The 17,434-nt window shown below is 38.9% G+C and overlaps 1 protein-coding gene across 3 annotated transcripts; it reads right to left on the bottom strand.

Moving 5' to 3' along the window:
- Window positions 1–689: 689 nt before the first annotated feature.
- Window positions 690–15,973, bottom strand: LOC115775497 (kynurenine 3-monooxygenase-like). Of its 3 annotated transcripts, none has more exons than XM_030723024.1 (16): window positions 15,864–15,973; window positions 15,512–15,636; window positions 15,166–15,235; window positions 14,883–14,980; window positions 14,184–14,273; window positions 13,441–13,489; window positions 12,389–12,476; window positions 8,817–8,982; window positions 8,629–8,700; window positions 5,682–5,803; window positions 5,015–5,162; window positions 4,876–4,933; window positions 4,703–4,785; window positions 3,404–3,505; window positions 3,253–3,312; window positions 1,891–2,037 (listed from the first exon to the last, which is right to left on the bottom strand). In XM_030723024.1, the coding sequence occupies exons 2-16, from the start codon at window positions 15,572–15,574 to the stop codon at window positions 1,891–1,893; spliced, it is 1,416 nt and encodes a 471-aa protein (XP_030578884.1). In that variant the 5' UTR covers window positions 15,575–15,636; window positions 15,864–15,973. The 3 variants fall into 3 exon arrangements, with proteins under 3 accessions (XP_030578885.1, XP_030578884.1, XP_030578883.1); XM_030723023.1 differs by having other exon boundaries at window positions 15,512–15,639; window positions 15,864–15,949; XM_030723025.1 differs by lacking the exon at window positions 15,864–15,973 and having other exon boundaries at window positions 690–2,037; window positions 15,512–15,574.
- Window positions 15,974–17,434: the final 1,461 nt, after the last annotated feature.

The following is a 17,434-nucleotide window of genomic DNA, read 5'->3' as shown; positions in this document are numbered from 1 at the left end:
TTATTTGTCAGATATACCGTACAGTATATGTGACAGCTGTAGGACTGTGTTGAGTATATGGAGGGCAGTTGAGGACCTGAGTTTGGATTAACATGTGGTAGCATTTTCATCTTTTTGGTTGGTACCCAACTGTGTATAATGGAATATAAGCCTTAGCTTCTTAGCCATAAACCATAATGCACAAACTGGCATTACTGTGTATGGGTTCAATAAAGATATCCTATTTTAAGCTACCTAGCCTGTTTACTTAAGCTCATCTCATTTCAGTGTAAACATCCAGGGTGACAAGATCAGTCACTGTGAAATTACATTTGGTTGACTTGTATGTATGAGAACTATGGGAGTAGTCCTCCTTGAGGACTAAAAGGAAATGAGACTAAGACCTCAGTGGCACACTCCTTTCATTTCCTCCTGAGCTGTCAGCTATGAATAGACTTAATGAATGGATTTCCTCAGCTGATATAAACCCTTTTCATTGTTCATCTGAGAATGAGGAAGGTTTTTTTAATAGTTGGAAAACTGAAACTTGCTTGATTTCTTACTGTATTTTCAATATGAAGCTTATCTTATAATAAAGCCTGGAAACAGGAAACAGCTTGCCTAGCTGTGTCCAGAAGCTGAAAATTTAACATTTACGCTTGTTGCCAGAGTGCAAAACTGATCAGTGAGTTTCATAAAGGTCAAATAAAAGTCCTTAAAACCACTCATGTTCACTCATTTTATATACCCTATTGCCCGGTGAGCACAGCAGTACATTTGACAGCTGAAGAAACCAGCCAGACTCTGAAACAAAACAGAGTAAATACAGTAATAGGCAAAAGTCTTGAGCCACCAGAACAAGTGGCAGGCCTGAAAAAAAAAAATACAGCCAATGAACAGTGTTTGTAAATCATGTCCTCAAGAAATACAAGAAAGAAAATCCAGCAAAGACCTGACAGGACCTGGGAGATACATCTGACCCTTCAATTGAGCCATTTACTGTTCACTGAAGCCTCATCAGAAATGGTCTCAGTGGAAGGGTGGCTGTCAACAAGCGATTCTTGAGGAAGGGAACCGGAGAGAAAAGACTGAGGTATGTCAAATTACACAAGAACTGGACTGAGAATCAGTGGCAACATCACTCTTATTAAGTGATGAATCCAAATTTGAAATTTCTACTTTCTTGAAGCAGTGTGGCACCATCAGGCCTAAGAAAATGGAACAATAACATCCAAATAAGAGCTTATTTGAACTGTACAGGCTCTGTTGTTGCCTTATATACTATAGGCACAAGGTATATATGTTTTAGCACATTTGAATAAATCACTGCACCTATTTCTCATTTCATAGAAAAATGGGTGACTCAACACATTTGCACAATACTGTATATGTATAAACAATTGCAAAAACATCAGGTAAAATAACTATTAATTGATAACTTCCCCCAAATGAATTAATTTACCCTTAAAATACTTTGTATCAAGTAGAGGTCATTGGGGACCATGAAGACAAAAAAAAAAGAAGAAAAAAAATCTGGTGATATCCATGAGCTGAGGTAACTTTAATATGTCATTCCTGTGTAAAAGCAGCTATAGGTAAACTTACACACAGGCCTAATACTGACATTTTGTTTTCACATTAAAACTTGTTTAATAATTAAAACCCCACTGTTCTGATTCTAATCATTGTCGTTTAAGCACTGATTAAATAGTGTAAGATGTTCTTATCAATCATCAGTGGTTTAAGTGAAGGTAGCCATTATTAGAGTAATTTGCCATTACTGGGGCCATCACTGTGAATTAGACAATTCAGTCAAAATGTAATTAATATTTGGGTCCCTCTCAGTTCTTTTCTAGTGTTTAACTCTGCAGCCTGTCCACCTGTCTGTCAGATCAGCAATGATGCCCATGCTCAGGGTGTCCTGAGAGCCACGAGCCTGTCCCACATTTCTTCAGCAGAGACGATGAGCTTGCTGAGATCTGGAGGATGTTTAATGAGCAGATAGGAGCCTCCCAGAACAGCCCCGACAGCACTGAGCAGCAGGCCACGGTTTATCACCTGTGAAGAAAGGAATAGATAACAAACCTTTTTTGAATTCAGTTATTTGTTTCTCACACATCACACAAAGGTTTGTAAATTGCTTCCAATTTGAGGTGCTGTACAATTAGTCTCTCTAAAGCAGCTGCAAGGAAAACACCCAGGCTTCAGGTTTCCCTGGAGCTCTATGGCAGCACGTAAGATTTTCCAAATGTTCAGTTTTCAGCTATTCTCAACTGAGCTGTAAGACAAATCAACACTTATTGGGAGGCTTTTTTAACAGTAGCATAAGGTGAAACAGACAGTGAAACTGAGAGCAGAGGAGCAAAGGAATACTAGCATGATCATAACTGTCACCAAAAACCTTTAGAGTCTAACAATAACCTGAAATCAAGCAGTTGAACATAAAGTTTGAGGCAAATGTCTTAAGCCCCACCTTTCTTTATATATATTTTGCTAGGAAAATGGCAGCATTTTACTGAAATATGTATGAACATATGTGGAAATACAAATACAGTAAAGAAGGCAAAAACAGAATTTATATAGTTTAAATGAGCTTAAAATTCCTGAACTCAGGAATAGTTGTCCAAAGTTCTTTGGATCTTGGCTGCCTTTTGTTCGTTATCCCTTGAGGTCAGCTGTACTCGAATTATTCAAAGGTCAGTGTTATGTGGCTTAATAAACCTCTGAAAATGGTCAGGTACAAGGACTGGAGTGAAAACAAGTGAAAAAGCAGCCAATGCCCACAGAAAACCTTTGAAAGACCTTCAGAAATGCTTATTAAATATACTGCTGGATATAGTATTTCTTTTCTCACCCCATGAAGGTCATTTCACCATTTGCCTACACAGCCCTACGGGCTCAATCAATTTACAAGGGAGGCTGTGAAAATCCCTGCTGTCCAACTGTCTATTAGAGCAGAAGCTGCCAGCACAGGCCAAATCAGACAGCCCAGCACAGAGCCAAGGACTCACTGTCTTATCTCCAGCCCAGCGAGAGAAATCAGAAATATTTCTCTGTGCAGGTGAGCTATGTATTAAATGGAGAATTGTTAACTCAGAGCCACGGCCACCTTTAGTGCTGCTTCTGATAACACTGTCACTTCAAAAGAGTCCTTAATTACAGCATTATATATTTATATCAAAAGGTATGAGAAGTCCCATCAAAATTAAACCGTATTCATGAAAGCTGAAATGAAAGTGCAGTGAAAAAGCACATTTTCTCCAAGTGTTTTACTTTGTTTTGCCAGTGCCACTGCTTAACTGCTTCATGGTATCTGGTCCTAGTGAAAGTGACCTAGAGACAAGAAAGGAGAAAGAATAGAAGGTTTGGGGGTAGACAAAATAATGTGGCAACAGCTATTATTCATTACAGACATCTAACTTACCATCGTGTAAAGTGGAATTATTGCCTTTGGCATCAAGAAGTGGAGAATGTTATCAACACGCTTTCTGAAAATGAACCATTTGGAGTTGACGTGCGCTCGCATCTACAAAACAATGTAAAAAATGTGTTTGTGAACCATCCGTCTAACTTGTAATATCATTAAAACAGAGCCATATGAGAAACTCCAGACTTCCTTCTTCACGCTTCCGGGTATAACCACAGCACTGGGAGAGCAGGAGTGTTATTAAGCTAACACAAGCTGCTGTCAGTTTTAACTGCTTTAGCAGTTACCTATGAAAGTGGGACTTTTAATGTACTGAAGGTTAGGGAGCTGTTCAGCTTCAGATAATTGTAGTCAGCATATTTAGAGTTTCTTATGCCTGTGAACAGCTTTTCTACACATCTTACAAAAGGTTTTCAGTTGTCACTTCAGTGGAAATACCTCTAATGGTTAGTTTTAGGTTAATTAGAATGTATGGTTCTAATTAACTAGTACTGTACAAGAAGTACTGTACTGAGTATTCTACTCTTGTACAGTACTTCTGGGTAGTATCAAGTTATGCTTGTCCATTTCTATTTGTTTTTTAATATTTAATAGCTCTTGTAACGACCTGTTTTTATACTGTGGTTTTGTTACTTTTGCTTACAGTTGTGGTCACAAGTTCTCATCCACTCCTCACGGGCTTGAATGTCATGATAATTTTGGGCTTTTAATGAGTTCTTTGAACGGTTCTTTTTCCAGGGTGGAATGATTGTACAGCATAAATATTTCATAACTTTAAAAACCAAGAATTGGGTGCAAGTTTGAATTTATTTTAGATTTTCTCTAATCCACACGGACTCAAACATACACATACAACCCCAATAATATTTGGTTAAATGTCCTTTAGCAAGTTGCACCTCAACCAGATGCTTTTGGTAGCCATGGACAAGCTTCTGGCATAATTCTGGCTGGATATTTGACCACTCTTCTTTGCAGAATTGGTGGAGTTCATTTAAATTGGCTGGTTTCCTGATACAGACCTGGCTTTTAAGCATAGTCCACAAATTTTCAGTAGGAGGTCGGGGCTTTGGGAAGACCATTCCTGAATAGGTCAAAGAAATCCTTAAAAGCCCCAAATTACCACAGCATTCATACCCATGATGAGTGTGCGCAAACTTTTGACCACAACTGTAAGTAAGAGATGCTAACATTATTCTATTATCACCCATCCCATTTTTTTGTGTTAAAGTCAATGCATCTAAAATAGTACAAGTGGCCTGTTATGGCTAAATTGGACATTAAATAAATCTGGATTACTTCAATGTAGTTGTACATGGCCAGGTCTGCAATTGCATGATCATCTGGAACCCGAACTCTGGTATACTCAGGCAGAACTGCACCTAGAGGGATGCACAAAGGATGGAGATCCTACTGTATGCTCAGCTTATTTTCTGTCTTCTTTAATCTTTGGTCATTTAAAAAGTACTTACTGAAATCCTCATTGAACTGATCCATTATTTCATCAAAGACAATGCAGTCCTCAAAGCCCTATAAAACATGAATGGATGAATTAGTTTCTGCGTTAATACCCTTCTGCCTTTTTTCTCTCCTCCATTTAGCGCTACTTACAGCGTTCATCCCCTGCCCATAGAAAGGCACTACTGCATGGGCTGCGTCACCCATAAGGACACACATGTCACCGATGTGATATGGGTTGCATTTGACAGACACCATGGCCTGTGCAGGCAATCGGAAATAATCTCTCTGGAGAGTGTTACTGCAACACACAAATTGAAATTCAAGAATTACAAACCTATTTTGCACAATTTAATTTGACAGTTGCAACACAATGTTTTTTTTTGTTTGCTGCAAGACTAAAAACAACTATGAGCTCTCTGTCTAAATAAACAGTCAAACTGCAAAATGGAAGCTGGCATTCAGCCGTTTATGCCTGAGCTCTCTGAATAAACTCAGCCCTGGGTGGAAATAAGTGAAAGAAAGCCTCGAGCGTTTCTACACCTCATGCAGCCCCTCCCACCTCTGGCACACACAGCATATGGTTCACCTCAAATTAAAGCTCACCTCACAAAATCCATGTAACTGTAAGTCTGTAATTTCACACTTCACAGATCAGAACTATGGGTGTGGCTGGAACTGATGAGGTGATGGGGAAAAGGGCGGGGGGGTTGAAGACACTTTGGCAGGTTGGAGGAAGTGATAACAGCAGAGCACAAGGAAAGAGGAAGCAGAGATGGGGGATTCAGGGAGATGGGAGGGGAGTGAGAAAGTCACTTACACTCCTATTAGTGGGATGGTGTCAGGGAAGTATTTTTGGAAAAACTCAATGACTTCATCTCCTGTGGTGATCTTCTCAAACTCTTCAAAGGGCATGAAAAGCGTACAGGTGAATGTCTTGTCCTAAATTGGAAAATAAACAGAGTGCATCGAGATGTTAGCTCTCAAATCCACTGTGCCACTCTTGACCACAGGATGCTTCACATGATTAGCCCACTGTTCCAGCAGTGCTGCATGAGCACCAAACTGTTAGCATCATGTCAAGTAATAGATCTAAATGAGTGATTAGACTATTAAGTGTTTTGCCCATTGCCACTTTGAAAAGTAATCAAATAAAAAATTTAATTAAAGCTATACACCCATGTTATCTGTGTGCCAACATGGTAGCCAGCACTAAAATAAGCAAGTCTTTATAACAAAATTTTAATTCAGGAAATGTACGAGGATATAAGCATTAAAAACAAAGTACCAAAAACAGTTATTTTGCTGATTCAGAATAATATCTAATTACGTTCTCTATTTATCAATCGTGCTAATGCTGCTGTTAATGTGAAGCTAACTGTATTTTTTAATACTGCCAGCTATGCATTCTGCATTTGTTCTTATTTTAATTAATCTTAATATGCAAAGTAAAACTGTTAAATAAACATAGCTATTTGATGGATTCACCGCAAAAAGAAAAAAAAAAAAAGATTAATATTAAAATATCAAAAGATGCTAACTCTGTTAGCATAATTGATCTTATATAGTGCTACAAAGTATAGCTAAAGCTGAATGTCATTACTTTTACATATATTTGGTCATAAAGCATTAGCTAACATTTTGGCTTTGTGATTATACCAGTTTTAAACTTATCCTCTGGGGACCGTGAATATTCATAACCAAAGTTTAGCAAAGATATTTTTCTATAAGGAAATGCTGGTGATTATAAGGTTGATAAAGAGTGGCAATCCACTGAATAATAGTTTTGGGAATATTCTATTTAACACCAATGTGGCTGATGAACCTACTGACAGTCCAACAAGGTCTGCCACACTAAGGCTTTGATTATATTTTCTGCATCCACAAGTCCAGTAGGGTTCACTCAGGTTCAAGGTGTATAAATTTTGTCATCAGACAGTGAGCGCTAGGGTCCATGCAGGCATCCACACAACGGCCAATTTTTTGTGACCAGGCTCATCTACGGCAACGTCACATTGCAATGCACCAACCGTGCATGCACCACAGGCAGTGGACTCCAAGCAGACTTCAAAACCTCAACAGGAATGACTACTCAGCCATCATGTCTCCAGCTATCTGTGGCCGTGTCCGCAGCTAATAGATTGGAATAAGCCATCAAACCTGAAACTGAGTTAGCATTTTGCACTTCTAGTTCTCTAATCTCAAAGTCAAAATGCTTGAAATAAAGTCTATGGTCAACTTAAACCTTGCAGTATTCTGCAACATAAAATATGTAAGTAAATTAGTTACTTGCATATCTGCTGGAAATTTTACATGTCCCAAAAAAGTTATTTGCTAAAAAGTGGCTAAATGAGGAAGCAGATCACATCGACTGCCTAAAACACAGGAGCTTAACGGTGCTGACGAAGTCATGCAGCTGTGATGAGCTCTTTAATAGCCTGTTAGCATTTTACCTTTGAAAATTTCATTTACGCTTCAATAATCCCAAAAATTGTGCTATTTTTGAAGTTTATCTTTTTGAGCCAAAAGGATACATATTTTGTTTCCCACAGAACCTTACTTCCTGCAATTATCCAAAACCTCAAGGAAAAAAAATCCTATTTTTATCAAGAGAACCAGGAAATGCTAACTTCAGGGTTGACAGTCAAGCCTGGCATATATAAAAATGTGCTCTCAAGACTGTATCGTTACAGAGCGAATCCTGAGATAATGCAGAAACTGTATTGTAATGGAAAATGATAACAGCCAATGAGATATACTGTGAATGATCATTAGGCTTCATAGCAAACTGGGGATGATGAAGAGAGTGATATTCTGTGAATTATATATATATATATATATATATATATATATATATATATATAAATAAATAAAGTACCCCTTCCTTTCTGGATTTTAAGTACTATAAGTTCAAGTCCAGAAAAGCCAAAGGCTGCTGTGGGTTTCCTGAGATAAAAACACTCACATACAGGTAGCAAAATAAAAAGCTGGTCATTCCCAAAGCTTTTGTTCGTGAGACCTTACACACTTAGAAACAAATTAGCAGCCTCTGAAAAATGCTGCATCCTGCGGTCTGCTATATACAAGGTATTTCATATATATTTGGTTTAATTCATTTTTCACTTGATTTTATGAGTCTGAGCAAGCTTCCCAGAGCAAGTGATGGATGTGTGTGTGTGCCATTATCTGTTCATGTTTATGTGTGTGCAGGTGCCATCATCACAAAGTCCTCCCTGTGGACATTTTAGCACTGTTACCATGGCATCCACAGCAGGAAACTTCTTTTTTTTTTTCACAGCCTTGTTAAATGTGTTTCTGGGAAATGGGCAGTGAGTGACAGTGTGAAGGCGTTCCAAAGTCAGTTGCCTTAACTTAGTCTCCTTTAGGTGAGCAAAAGAGTTTGTGCTGAGTCAGCCATGCAGGCAAATCATTATGGGATTAACCAGATGAAGAAAACACAGAGTGTGTCAGTCAGAGAAAAACATGCCGAGGCACAGGCGAGGAAGAGGACACCACTGCTATGTGAAAAGTAGGGTGAACCTCAGGGTGCCAAGATATGTTGTACTGTAAGACTTCTGATGAGTAAGCTTCTCGTGGCTATGAAGTGAGCCTAATTAACTCTATGAGGACATCGCAGAGGTCAGTCAAGTGTTTTTTCCCCCAAAATAAGCAGCAGTAACTTCACAAATAGATCTTGAATTGCTTACTTCATGGATATAGTTTTCATAAAACAGCAAAATCATTGAAGAGGAGACGTTCGCACTTACCAAGTTGGGCAGGGCAATCATCATGAATGTGTTTCGTGGCCAGATGTGTAGATAATTAGGCTTCATAGCAAACTGGGGATGATGAAGAGAGTGAGGCCAGCACAATTTAAATCAGCACAAAGATAACTGTAACTGAAGCCACAACTGCAGCTGAATTTTCCAGAGTCAGATACTAGCACTGTGCTGACCTCTCCATTAATGGGTGGCATGGTGAGCTCCATGTAGCCATGAGGGATGTAGGTCTGGCTGTAGTCAAAGCGGCTGCGTCGAAGGAACTGCTTGCGGATGGCAGAGAAAGCTCCATCGCACCCTACAATCAAGTCTGCCTTGGCCTGCTCCTTGGACCCGTCTGACCTGAGAAACACATCAGCAGCATGACAAATGAACTCTACTAAAGACTGATTAACTTGGAGATTATTTAAAAGGGCTAATTGCTTCCCATGTGTATGTCTAAGAGCTCCTAACACAAAAAATACCTATAAGCATTGAGCAAAGACAACTTATCAGTTCCCCATTAGGCTTACTGGAAGCAGTGTCCCTTTGCCTGCAGAACTGTCAATGCAGGTGATGTTTGGCTTTATAAACAAACTATTTTTCCTGATGCTTAACCTGAGAAAATGTGGTAATTGCTCAGCCCCAAGCCCATTAGCTTAATGAGACACAAATGTAATATTGACTGAAAGCCTGAGTTTACTTAAACTGTAGCTTCCTGAATGCTCAATTAGGTATAGCTAAAATCAAATTTTTAATGAAAAGAAATATATTAAAATTACAAATTCAGAGTTTATAATTGTTTTCATGTGGAGATTCAAATCAACATCCTGGCTCCTATGGAAATAAAAGCTATTTCTACAACATGCTGATCATTTAGTGGTCATTGACAATTTTACTTAGATAAATGATGGTAAAAATAATGACTGTTTTGCAATTGCCTATAAAAGCTTCTGGTCTGCTGTGCTGCATGCAAAGTGTTACTCACTGGTTCCTGGCCTTACATATGACCACACATCTCATGCTGCTCACAGGACAGCGTGTGTAGGTGGATACTAGTTCTGCAAAGTTAACTACTTCTGAATATTTTCTTGGCAACTCATCTTCCTATTTAATGATCCTTGCAGAATACAAAATTATATTTAGTGTTGCCAAATTGCTTGAGCATCATACACCAGTAATCAGTGTGGCAGAGTGCAAGTTATTTAAATGCATTTAATTATTTTTCAGCCCATTTGTATTCATCTGTTTCAGGTCATTTCTTCTATGATGCAGTGCTACACAGTCTGAACTGGGTCTTCAAATAACTCTCAGGTCCACCTGAAAATGAGTGTATGCATGCTAAGTTAGCTAGTCTTCAGGGCTACATGCGTCAGCAAGTAAACCACAAAGATGCTAATACGTTAATTTGGCAGAAGTAGTTTAAAGAATAAAAATTTAAAAAAAAAAAAAAGGAGGCCAAAACTCCCAACCTCTGAGTAAATCGTCAAATACAGGACTGTCACCCAGGAGACTGGTGTGTCTGGGGGTCCTGTGTAAAACTAGATTCAATTTAGTCTAGTTAAAGTTTAGCTGGTGAAATTTAATGATAACATTACACATCATTTACACACTATTTTCAAAAAAATTAAAAAGTAAAAATTTTAAGTTAGGAAATTGTACCATAGTTTGTGGACTCTATCATGAACTACTATCAAATTATTTTGTTTTTGGGGTTTTTTTGACAACAAAACTGCATTGATAGATTTACTTTAAAAAAAAATGCAGGTTTGAGTTAAAGTAGATCACTTTGTTTGTCAATTTGTCTTAGAAACTCTTTCCGGCAGAAAGGTCTAAGACAAAATTTCAACACAGCTTTTTTTTTTTCTCCCCTCTACTTGCAAAGCTTGTTATAATCACACTTTTGCTAATTAGCAATACACACACACACACACACACACACACCAATGTCCTTTCATTTTACATGTACTTTTGTCATAAATTAAAGTGCTGGGCAAATCAAAGCTGTGGTCCGATAGGCGTTGATAGTCAAAACCAGAAATGCCAACTTCTTGATCATGCAAGAAGACTTTTTTAGAGTTTACCAAAGCTATTTTTTTATGGTGAGTCATCTTTTGATGAACATGAATGCCATCACAATATTTTACAGTATTCCTTCCAATAGCCTGAGTGTTAAGACAAGAACTAGAGTGGCGTACTGACCAACTGACCCAGATTTCCATCTGTGGCATGAAACTGAAAGCATGGCTAATAAAAGATAATCAAATCTTTCACTGGGTTGCCATATATATTATGAATGCACAATGTTAAGTTAGCATTCATTAATAACAGACCCCTGCAGGGCTGGCAGCAGGCCACATGAACTGGACAGGCAACCAGCATTAACAGGGGGGCATTTGGCTCAAGTCACTTTTCTTTTCCATTTTCCATTCACACTCATAGTCCACTCAGGGAAATGCAGCCACAGTTATAAAAGTGCAAAAATATCTGTTTTTGTCTATGGATCAATGAACCCATTACACACAAGGGCAGCTGGCTGTGATTCTCAAGTAAGGTCGTGCTTCAAAACTAGTTCCACATGCTGATGAATGACCTCTTTAGTTTCAAAGAGGCATGAAGGGTACTTCCCATAATGTGACCTGCATAGGCCCATCCGCTCAGTGTCCTCCTCAGTCGTGCTGGTTACCACGATTGCTGCAGGAAGCATTAAACTACTGTAAATTGAACAATTAAAGTGAGCTTTTGCTCAGTTTAATTGTTTAATGTGCAATAACTTACCAGCAATGTGTATGAATTTGTGTAACTTATAGTTACTTCACACTGAATACAGATGGGTGCTTCACTGTCATTTCAACAATTTCAGCTAAGTGGATTCATAATCGTTAATGACCAGCTTTAAAGCTGTATAATTATCTAGTGCATAGTAAATCTGATAGCATCTGCTTTCCCAATGATGGGATGCTGGTTTCATATTCTTTAAATTTATCTGTTATTCCATTAGCAGCACTGCAATAGACCGCTGCATGGATTCTGCAAAGAGAGGTCATCTGCATCTACATGTTTCATGCTGATGGCTCTCTGCACATTTCCCATGTAGTATGGGAGGATGCAACTACCACAGCAGCAGCAGGTCATTCATGTGCTTTTAATTACACAAGCTGGAGAGAACAAATATAACCTGCCACAGTTCAACCACAGCAGAAGGGGAGAGACGTGCCCTGGCTGTGTAAGGGGTGTGGCTGCGTGACGTTCGGAGCCTCGAGAGCAGACTTCATTAGATCAAAGGGTGTTTAAGAGCACTGATTTCACAGCGGCTCATTCTGGACCACATTTAATGAAGTACCACTAGGGAAACAAATGAATAAACAAACAGGAACAACAGCATAGACAGCAAATGGATTTTTACACATTTTAGATAAGGCTGAATACAATTTAGGACCCTGTGATCAAACTGAGCAGAGTTTGCGCCCCTGCCTGCTGTGTTAATAATTTACTGCATGGATACATTAATCACCACGACTAAAAAGACCCAGAGCTGTTTCAGGATTAATTGAGTTGTAAATTGTGTGTCACATTTACCTCAAGGAGAAGCAATTACAAAGCAACTAATAAAACGTCACGCGTCAAAGCTTCAAAGACAGCACGTCGTTCACCCTCCCCAACCTTAACATGTACTGGGCCACAGTCCAGAGTTAAAACAAAGAATCCCAGCCTGCAGATCCGCTTCTTAGGTAACCCCCTGCATGTATGGGTGCATGTGACTGTTTACCTGACAAAGGTCATTAGACCCGTTTCAGCATTCCAGTCCTGCAGTTTGTGGTCGAAGTTCATCTTTGTGTTTGGATACGACTCTGCCGCTGTGAGAGCAAAATGTTACAAAGAGAGCTTATAGCACTGATGCAGGCGTGACACAACAGCAGCAGTTTAACATGACCGGTAAATATTTCATTAAAATTATCAGGAAACTTTCAGCCGCTGGGGGAATATGGCCCTGTGGCAATCAGCATGAATCTCATGAACACCACAGCACAGCACACAGTGGAACTGGTTTTGTGAAAACCTGTTTCAGGCTGCCACACTTTCCAAAATCTCTTTATCGCAGCGTTAACTCCAGAAGCCTGGATGGACCCTGATAAGAGTGACGGCTTTGCAATCAGCCTCTCTTTCTGCACGAGCAGGAAATCTAATTAAATGCAGACCCGTGCTGTCGCACATTATCTCCGAACGTACGCCGAGGCTCTTCATTAAATATTCGGCAAAATCCTTTTTAGCTGAAACACTAACATATCCTCTGACGTCGCGTGACGCACTCAGCCAGTTTGAAGACTTGTATAAAGCTGGTGCACCGCAGGCGTCTGCAGCGCTCAAAGCTCAGCTCAATAACAATCAAACAAAATTAGGACAACTGTTGAAAAAAGGGGTATAAACTTTAAGAAATAAATCCACTAGTATATGTCTGCATCACTTTAATCATTAAAGCTCATTAGTGAGCATAAAGTATTGAATGTCATGACATTTAGTTGGGACTTCTGTCAAATACTGATTAACTGAGGTGCTCTACTTTAAGTTAATCTACTCTTGAACTGTGTGTGGAAAAGTGTGGTAAATGTGCCATTTTAACCTTTATGTAAAAATGTCTCATTTGAACACCAACTGCCATCCAGGCTGCAGGTCTGAAAGGGGCGAAAACTGTCAAAAATCACATGTGGACTCATTTCCTTGTGACAAAGATTCATTGTTTGGCTGATAAAAATTTCCATTTTGGTATGACTGCTGCTCAGTAATTCATCTCACTTGCAGAGACACTATTTATGCTCTTACCTGTTAGCAGCTCTTTGTTCAAATTGGCTCGGTCTACCGACAGGATGTACTGAAAGGAGAACAATCTGTAATGTGGTGCTATTGTACAGGTACAGCTTATCAACTCTGTTCATTTCCATATGGGAACAGGAAGTCTCTAGGGTTTAGGCCACCTGCCTCTGCTTTCACTATCTGCACTGTATAATTTAGCTTTTTTTCCCCAACCGCGTAGGTCCCCACAAGATGAAGAATCCCTGCCACACTGTTGGCACTCCAATTAACTACTTCTACTACTACACACCCTAAAAAACTGACATTTTATAAAAACAAACAAGCCTCCATTTTGTTGGTCTCTATAGCTGTTGTGTGATAAAAATTCAACTCTGACTGCACTGCCTGTCACTTGTAGTTGTTGTGTGTGTGTGTGCGTTTGAACACGCGTGAGGTCTAACAAGCTGCAAAATGAATAATTCATGTGCAGGCCGAATCTGTATATATGAGGCAACTCTTACAGTATGTTTAGTACAAACACACACTTGTCTAATATTTTTCTGTAGCCTAATGATGGGAAATAATGGAGATGCTGTCAATTAAACAGAAGCAGTATACATCGTACATTTAAACAACATATTATCTGCTCATTTTTCAGTCTTTACAGTGCAGTTCAGTTCATTTAGACTTTTTTTGTATTGCTTATCTAAGTATGAGGCATCACAGAAATAGAAAATTTTACAGACAGCAGTAGTACACTTGCTAAGGCTCACCTGGCCTTTCTTGCCATAAGGAATTGGGGACTGTTTCCCATTCAGTGAATGGATCATTCTTGCTTGCATCTGGATTCCCTGGGAGACAATCTGAGCGAGAGAGAAAAAAAGAATGACTGCAGAACATATTTAATCTTAAAACCGGGCCATTAGGATAAGTAATTGTGTATAATGTTGTGGTCTGCAACAGAGAAATCTCCACAAAAGTTAAACAAGGACAATCAATGGAGAGCCAGCTCGTGCGTGCAGTGACTCAGCGTCTGCCCTTTAGAGTATATGTGAAACCCTGGTGAAGCGGGCCTTATTCTGTCGACCTAAAAAAGTCATGCAAGTGTAAAAATAAGGGACTGATCCAGAGTTGTCTCATGACGTGATCAGTGCAGCAAATTTGGAGCAACAAAAAGGGTCACCGAGCTCAGATGGCCAGTATAAAACATCTTGAGTGGAGTGTGAGCAAAAAAAAGGAGAGTGGGACACTTCCTGGAGCATGGCCACATACTGTATTTAATATCTCATTGCTAGAAATAATAAAAATAAAATAAAAAAGGTTTGGCTATATGCACTATGGTCTATAATATGTGGTTCAACAGGTCTTGAATACTCCCCTCATTTGAACCAACAGACAAGCAGGAAAGGGTCTCCATGCCCCCTGCTGTGAACTTGGCCTCACCTCCACTTTACCAGTTAAACAGTGAATACCTTCTCTTCCAGTCCAACATGTTTCAGTGCTTGCCGGCCTCGATGAGACAAGGCCAGGTTGATGCTTCTCCCCTTCACAACTTTAGCTCGCCGGATATCTGACCAAAAAAAAAAAAAAAAAAAAAAAAAAAATCACATTTTACACACGTGTGTAATGTTCAGTAACACTGTAGCATTAGTGTGTGGGTGTATTTGTCAGAGAGTGGTGTGTGACAATATTAATAACTAAGAAATGCAGGCTTAAAAAAAAAATAAATAAATAAATAGAGGCTTTGAATTCTACCTTCCCGACTTTCAAAGAGTTCCACATCAAAGCCTCTGTTGGCAAAGAAGCAGGTATTCAGTGCCCCGACCTGAAGAGTGGAGAGAAAGTTTGTTGAAGGTCTTGTAACAATCTCAGTTCTGCACGGTCATATATACACACATCATTATCTTGTGACTACACACTAATATTATTTCTGTATAGTGCACTCCCATTACTAAACACTCTTCTCCCTTAAAAATGCAAATACACTTCCTAAGCCACACTGTAGAAGAAGTGTGAAAGTCACTCCCACACATAAAGACACATGCCATTAAAAAAAAAAAAAAAAACACATTAATATCTCACTCTGACTTTCTCGTCTTACCAAACCACCTCCCACCACTGCTACAACTTTTTTCTTGGTCTGTCTGGAAGCTGATCTCTCCATTGTGCTCAGGGTCCGATAGTGGTGTGACCCGCGAAGAGTCCGGTTCAAAGTGATTTATGAGACTGCTGAGTTAAGATTTAAAAGAGGAGGAGCGTTTTACTTTCATAATCAGTTCCCCTTTTAAAGCAAATACACGCAACGGATAACAGGACTGTCCAAACAGTGTTAGATACTCATCTCTGGTGTCACAAAGCCTAAACCAGACATCCCTTTGTGTGCTTTTATCCAAGTTTTTTCAGTTGCATAAGTTGAATTTTATGAGAAATTCCCCTAAAGTGAAAACACTCACCTCACATGCAAAAGCCACTAAAACCCACTACAGATCTTCCTGAGCTCAGTGAGTTCAGTGATGTTACGTCTGATAATTAAGCCCCGAGGCCTGTGTCGCGCAAAGGGGGCGTTTCCAATTGAAGCCTGTGTCCAGGCCTGGATTGTGTTTTCAGAATATCACGTGACAAAAGCCAAACGAGGCCCCGTTTTTTTAAATCGCGTGACTGCCTCATTATGTGTGATTCGAGTTGCTGAAAAAGACGTGGGAAATAGAGGAAGTGCTCTGGGTAATCTGAGGTGAGTCTGATCAGAAGCACCTGTATCCTCACCTGTACACATCAGAACTTCAGTTTCAGCGCGCCCCTGCTGCTTCAGTCTGTGAGAGAGTGTTTTCTAAGGCTGGGGAAGTTCCACCTAAAAAGAGGAGTCGCCTGAGCCCCAACATTGTCATTTTTTTTATTTGCGAATAAAAATCAATAAAGCACCCCCCACCTCCGCCCAAGCACTTCCTGTAACTGTTTATCCACAAACACACACCACGATCAGCATAGATCTATTTAATCTGGTTTTACAATAAATCAAATGGAGATTTTGACATGATAATTTCGTAATTATGCTAAAAGATTCGCCAGTCAACATGTAACATAACAATAGGAATGCTGTACATCAAATGTCCAGCAATGTTCAGTACTCCTGAATGAGATGTTAAACGGGGCTTCGTGTGAAGCAGTTGGCCGGAAAGATTGGACACATCACGGGGTCTCATCATACAATCAGTAATCATGTGTGCATAAAAGTACAGAGCAGGGGAGGGTGTCACCTGAACTTATAATGGAAGAGGTGAGTAGAGTGACTGATCGGATTTCCTGGTCTAACAAATAACGTGTGTGATATATATATATATATATATATATATATATATATATATTATATATATATATATATATATATATATATATATATATATATATAAACTAGAAATCTGTCGCCATCTAGTGGCTATAGGTTGACAGTGCTTTCACGAAATGACCACACCAACTTTTTTTTTTTATTATTGAGGAAACAACTTGTTTACAAATACAAAGAGAAAACGAGAAACAGAGCGCAGAATGTGAAATAAAGTATGACAAGGGTATAGGCTTCTACATAAATACATTAGTACATTGTATTACGTTATGATAAATTATTCAATTCAATTCGATTCAATTCAATTCAATGACTTGCAATATTCATATGTGTTTACAGCGTTTTTGTTTGTACTCTTGTAAATAGTGGATAAATGCAGCTCTATTTCCCTAACCAAAAACTGTAAAAAAAAAAAAAAAAAAAAAAAAAAGGGTGAAGATGATGAAAATTTACATTTGCCAGATATATAATTAGATCGTAAGCCTTTTGTTTGCATTCGTATTCTTTCCATGAAAACCAAAAATAAAATGCTCATACGTTAGTGAAAATTTAGTATCAATATTACAAATTGTAGTTATTACATTCTTTCCAAAATTTTCTTGTGATGTGACAATTCCAGAATAAATGACTGATTGTTTCTAAATTGTTTCTCTTTACAGAACTTACAGTTGGGGTCTGTTGTTT

This window comes from Archocentrus centrarchus, unplaced genomic scaffold (assembly GCF_007364275.1).
Source record: "Archocentrus centrarchus isolate MPI-CPG fArcCen1 unplaced genomic scaffold, fArcCen1 scaffold_165_ctg1, whole genome shotgun sequence".
Taxonomy (NCBI): domain Eukaryota; kingdom Metazoa; phylum Chordata; class Actinopteri; order Cichliformes; family Cichlidae; genus Archocentrus; species Archocentrus centrarchus.
The sequence above is the reverse complement of the archived record's forward strand: the minus strand, read 5'-3'. Positions and strand labels throughout refer to the sequence as shown.